This window comes from Cariama cristata, unplaced genomic scaffold, assembly GCF_000690535.1.
Source record: "Cariama cristata isolate BGI_N322 unplaced genomic scaffold, ASM69053v1 scaffold3668, whole genome shotgun sequence".
Classification (NCBI taxonomy): domain Eukaryota; kingdom Metazoa; phylum Chordata; class Aves; order Cariamiformes; family Cariamidae; genus Cariama; species Cariama cristata.
This window is the reverse complement of record NW_009630503.1, coordinates 43,770-49,769: the sequence shown is the minus strand read 5'-3', so window position 1 is coordinate 49,769 and position 6,000 is coordinate 43,770. Positions and strand designations below refer to the sequence as shown.

Sequence of the window (6,000 nt, the reverse complement as noted above, 5' to 3'; positions counted from 1 at the left end):
CCACAGGGCACGGGTGGGCACCACAGCCATGGCTGTGGCACCTCAGGGAAAACGCGTGTAAGAAAGGGCAAAAATACTGCATTGGGAGAGGAGGAGGGAACAAAAAGAACGAGAAATAGCAGCATAGGGAACACCAAGGTCAAAGGTGGAGGAAGAGGAGGTGCTTCATAGCAGAGCAGGTATTCCCTGCAGCCCGGGGAGGACTCATGCTGGAGCAGGTAGACATCTCCTGAAGGAACTGCTGCCCCTGCAGAGCCCACACTGGATAAGAGGAGTCAGGAGTGAAGTTGAGCCTGGGAAAGCGGGGGGGATATGCGGTGTTTTAATGTTTGTCTGTCACTACCCAAACCTATTTAATACAATAAATTAATTTAATTTTCCCCAAGCTGAGTCTGTTTTGCCTGTGGAGTTTATTGATAAGCAATCTTCCTGTCTATCTTGACTCGAAAGCTTTTCCATCTTTTCTCCCCTGTCTTGTAGAGAAAGGGGAGTGAGAGAGTGGCTGGGTGGGTGTTTGGCCCTTAGCCAAGGCTCACCCACCACAGAATTGGGTGCTCAATTCAGTTGATCAGATAATCATTTAGGTCCTTTTGAGATGCCCAAAGTTACAGCAGACATCTGCAGAAAGCTGGCAGGGATGACGTGGGATCCATAGGCAGCAGCTGGAGGTCAGGAGTGCCTAGAGGCCCCTTGAAGTACACCGACCCATGGTCAGCTGGATCGAGTCCTGGGAGTCTCGGCTTGAGCTCAGAGCCTACCACAGCAGGTCATGTTCCTCACTGTCCTCTTCTAAAGAAAAGGGGGTTGATACAATGCTCAGCTAATGTGCATATATAAATTTGAGCACTTCAGCTGAACAGAACATTACAAATCCTGTAGCAGAGTTGTTTCACTGCACATCGCTTTGCTTTTGTTGAGGTTTTTATTCTGACCTTCATTACACTGAACAGTTTGTAATGGGTAAAATCCCAGATTGTTTCACCTCTCCTGAAAAGCAGAATCATATTTGCTTCTGAACATACCACCATTAAACATGATGCACTAAAATGCTTTATTTATTGATGCTGTAATTTGGTGAGACTGGTGTAGATGTAATCTAATGCCTATTGAGATTGCTAAGTGTAATGCATCCTTGGAGTTAGGTGAACTTAATTGGAAAATATTTCATCTGAGCAGTTAATAATTAAGCAATAGTTTTTATTTCAGTTCTAAGATGATAAACAAGTAAGGAAACTAAATCCCTCTACAACCATCATTCTTAAGAAAATCTAAATCCTTTTAATGCAGATTTTTGGGGTTTTTTTAGCAGAAAGAAGTTGATTTTTTTGAATTTTACTTGTGCCTCTTTATATGTGTGATGGCAATGGTAGAGAGAATAAGAGAGGATATCTTGTCTAAATTATACTTGCTAGTAAAATTTGGCTTTCCAGTCTTGGAAATCATTCCAAGATTTACTGAGGTTTCAAAGAATTGGTAGAGAGATACCTTGCACTGTGCTGACTGAAAACAGGTACCAGTGTCCACGAGATGGAAGCAGACACAAATAACTGTACGTTTCAAAGCTTGCATAGAGCTCATCGACTTTAGTTTTTCAAGAAAATACATGCAGGTACTGTTTAAACTCCTGAATAAGTATTTTTTTTCTTTGTTCATCTGGAGATTATTTTATTTTCTGTTAGTATTGTGTAATTATTGTGTAGATCTCACCCTGTAAGTTTAACAGTCCTTGAACTTACTATATTTTGGTATAATTAATCATTATGTGCAGGACTAGCCTGTGCCTCCTGGGAAAGGATGGGTCTAAAGATTCTTGACTTAAATAGAAAATTAATCAGATTTGTCTTCAGATCTGTTTATTGGCAAGTGTTACGTCTCTGTGAGAGGCAGGGGGAGAAACAGTGTTTGAGACATTAATTCAGTGAAAACTATCGTAATGTTGATCGTATGCTTGTGCCTCAGTACCTTTAGTATGTAACTTTGGATCCTATTGTCTGACTGGTGCTGGAAGCCTTTGTTTTTTGGAATGATACAGAGACTGATAATATATCCTGAAGGAGGCAAAACACAAAACATCCATCAACTTTGAGTGGAGTTTTGCTTGAGGACAGACTGTAAGACCAGTAATCTAGTATGTGAATCAAAAGTCAGACCTGGCAAGGCTAGGAACCACGGCTCACATAGTGTCAGCGCTTGCATATATTACAGTGAAGACTCTGTGCTGCAATATTATTTTTTTTTTTTACAGCACAAGTATAACCACCAATAAAAGAGGAGTTCCTTTAGAAGTGAGAGAAATATCTCAATGCAATGAACTTCAATGATTTTCTGAAGTTTGAAGTTCAGTTTCTCTCCAGCACTTAAACTTCCAATCTTACAGATTGGGCTGTATATATTAAAAGTATGACAAACCTGAAAAATATTTTTTTTCTTTACTCAGGAAAGACTTGTTTCTGTCAGAGCGTGTCTCCCATTCATGGTAACTTGACAGTTGCTCATGGCTTACAGAATTGGCCCCAGGGAGCTTGAGTTTACTGTAAGAGCCTTGTCAAAGCTGTTAGTTTTTCTTCAGGCTGACAGTCTTCATCTGATTTTTATCTGAAATGTTTTTCATATTTGACCTAGAGTTGTTTTATGTGTGTGTGAATGCAATAATTGGATTTGGAAACTGATGCCTTTTGAAGATTTCCAAATAAGTAGAGTAAAAGTCATGATGAAAAGAGCCCTTCTTGCAGTGATTTCAGTTATAGTTACGATGTTTTAGTGCACTGGAGAGTATTTTAAAAACTGAGCATTTTATAGAATATTACAAGTTATATTTGCATTTTATCCCTGGTCTTCACATTTGCTTCCTTTACAGAACCGCTAGGAGGCAAAATGTATTTTGGGGCAGGACTCCAAGTCAGTTGGAATATAAGGAGGTTAGCAACCCAGAGAGGCACGTGATGTGGTGTGTGATACAAGTGACCCAGTATCTAAGTTGCAAAAGATAACTGAAATATTGCAAAGCCTAATTTTTATGAAGTTATCACCAAAGTAGTACCATGACAAATTTCTTCTGCAAAGATACTTTTTGGTGTGGTGGCAGAATCGCAGATAAATCAAAAAATAAGGAATCTATCTCACCATGTCTAACTTCAATGTCTGATTTTATTTTTGTTTAGCAGTAGTGGGACTCCAACTCCAGCTTCAGATGCTGATGCTACCACATTGAGAGGTCAGTTTTCATCTAGCTCCTGTCAAGGCTGATTCTGAATTACTAGAAAACTGAGAAATTTGACAGTGTTTGGATTTCAGAGAGCTGTGAATTTTTGCATGTCAGATAATGCTGTTTGTGATCTGGAGATCATGTTATATGCTGACATTATTTTGTTATTGCATGAATCATGAAAATCCTACTTGAGAAATTAGTTCTGTGCACTTTTTACTGCACTTAACTTCATGTTCCCCAAAATATATCTGCTTAGACAGAACATTAGCATTTTTTTCTGATTAGTCTATTGGATACTTTCCTCAGGCTCTTCAGGTGTTTCCTGTGTTGTTTCTGTCATGATGATGGGAATAGTAATCAAATTTTACTGTTGGTTTATGCTTGCTGAACTGCTTCTGTGTGTATCTACATGTACATGGGTATAAAAAAAAAAAAAGCCAAACAAAATAATACTGCTCTCTTTCAAACTCAGATGCAGCTGCCAATGTTCCTCCCCCCCATGAGATCTCTGTTGAGAGTCCTGTGGGTGGTATTGTCCATGAGATTGAAGATGCAGACACGGCTGTGAGTGTGTTTTTTTTAATTTGATTCAGTATTCTGTTGCCTTTCCTAAATAATTCCTAAATTGCCATTCCTAAATGATAATGTTTGTGGTTACTTGCATTTTCTGGTACTTAAAGGTGGTGTTAGCATAGCGTGTTAACACAAATTAAGATTTCATAAAAACAGGGAATGAACTTTCTAAAGTTTTAAATTAATTTCCTGGGTAGGTATTTTTTCATTTGCAGAGGCTTTGCAATGCCGCTTCCCCAACAGTGAGCGAGAACAAATCAGTTGAGCTATCAGGTGAGGATTTTGCTATTGACATAGGACTAGACAGGGAATGCCTAGGGCTTCTGGGAGCTCCAAGAAGAATGTGGAGCATTGTTATTCCTATGGAAACACAATACACCTTAAATTGCTGTAGCAGTGTTTCGAGGGTCCGTGTGGTACAGTTGTGTAGGACAACAGAGAGATGGCCTGCATAGCCTTGAAGATTCCTTCTGATTCTCTGCTCCTTTCCCTCTGCCGGCATAGGTGAACTTCTATTTATCATATTACAGTCACCCTTATTAAACAAAACTCCTGAGACGGGGCAGCCTACATCAAGTACTTAAAACGTCTCTGTAAAAGTGAGCTTTCAGAAGGGCTGACCACCACATAGGTCCCAGGGAAGTATTTGCTTCCACAAAACAGCTCCTCTGGATTAAAATTTAAGCCCAAACTCTAGAATCCAACTGCAGGCCTACATGACTGAAGAAAATTTTGCAAACCAGAGGTATGAATCAGCTGGGTTTTGTTTTCTTACAAACGTGAAACTCTCCGTGGATTTACTGAGAAGCATACAAAGTTGCACATGCTACATGTAAGTGGAAGCTGATTTATGGTACTGGGTTTACCTGTGCACTGTTCTGTAACCTAGTATGGCCACGAAACAAAGCTGGGCCAAACTGCACTTTCTTCTAGGGCTTTCAGGGCTGACTGTGGAGCTCTGATATTGTGCTTCCAAGAGTAAATACTGAATATGAAACAGGCAGACAGCTTCTGACTCAAGTCCAGGGTCTGACTTATATTAAGTACCAAGACCACTTGTGGTTGGTCCCATGTACACCATTATTCTTTTTTGAAACAGAATGTCCTGAAGTATTTCTGCCTGAGCAGAGAATAGAACCACTCAGTAAATCAGAAAGAAACCAGAATTAGATTGCTGCTGCTACAGTGTTTTCACTCTGTACAGTTACATCACACCTCATCCTTGCTCTGTGCAGTCAAAATGCATTGCAGATCACAAGACCAAGAATGAGCAAAGCTCATATTTTGCAGTTATGTTGACTGCACTTTTGGTTTTGAGGGACTGATAAATGATTGAAACTACACGGCGTTGCAAATAACCTTATAGTAGCAGCACATATATGCCTGCTACTTATGTATCTTTCAAATGCTAACTAGCTTTAAGTAGTGTACCAGTCATTATGGTCCTTAACAAAGTTATCTAGTAAAAAAGGGATGGGGAGGAGGAAGAGAATTTAACTAAAAATTTTATAGAGGGTCCCTAAACGATGTATAAGTCGCTCACTGGTGGCAGATAAACTTTCTGGAGAAAGGTTTTTCCATTTCCTGCACCACACATAACACAGGCTGCAGTTTTGCTGAAAAGGTCTGGTTTATTGGCTCTCTTTTTTTCCTTTTTAATTGGGAAAAAGCAACAACTGCATGTAAATAGCCGAAGACATTTGGCTATTTGGTTAAAGTTAACTTAAGCCAGCCTTCCCCTCCCTTCTCCCCAGATCTTAATTTTTTCTTTTAGAACAAAGCCATGAAACAAGATCTGTTTTTTCTCATGTCTTTCAATATACCATAAGGAATAGTAGGCTGATTGTAAAATACTAGGGAACTAAGCAGAAAGTGTTCTTCCTGTGTTGCTCAGTCATTCAAATTAGATTAAAACTTGGAATTCACTGCTGCCTGTGGCAGCCATGATAGCTACACGCTTCCCTGATGCATTGCACAGCCACTGCTGTGGGGCTTCTTGGGCAAATGTAGACCTACCAGTTGAAGCCCCCCACTTCAGCTCAGCAGAGATCCCTGCAGATCTCCCGACACCCACTGTATATCTGGGGAGATCCTTCACTTACTGAGGCTGAGCAACACAGGGTGTTGTTCTGAATGCAGAACTTGGCAAAGGTAACTTGTCTTCCAGGTGGAATAGTAAGTAGGAGCCTTGTGATAAATAAGTAAATTTTGGGTAAATC

General features: G+C 40.0%; 1 protein-coding gene across 1 annotated transcript in view; it reads left to right on the top strand.

Annotated features, from left to right (window-relative positions):
- IMPG2 (interphotoreceptor matrix proteoglycan 2) overlaps window positions 1-6,000 on the top strand; it is a 56,989-nt gene that overhangs the window by 29,178 nt on the left and 21,811 nt on the right. Inside the window, exons 6-7 of the mRNA XM_009705556.1 lie at window positions 3,168-3,214; window positions 3,681-3,772. Coding sequence (XP_009703858.1) covers window positions 3,168-3,214; window positions 3,681-3,772 — 139 coding nt within the window. The remainder of the gene's footprint in view (window positions 1-3,167; window positions 3,215-3,680; window positions 3,773-6,000) is intronic.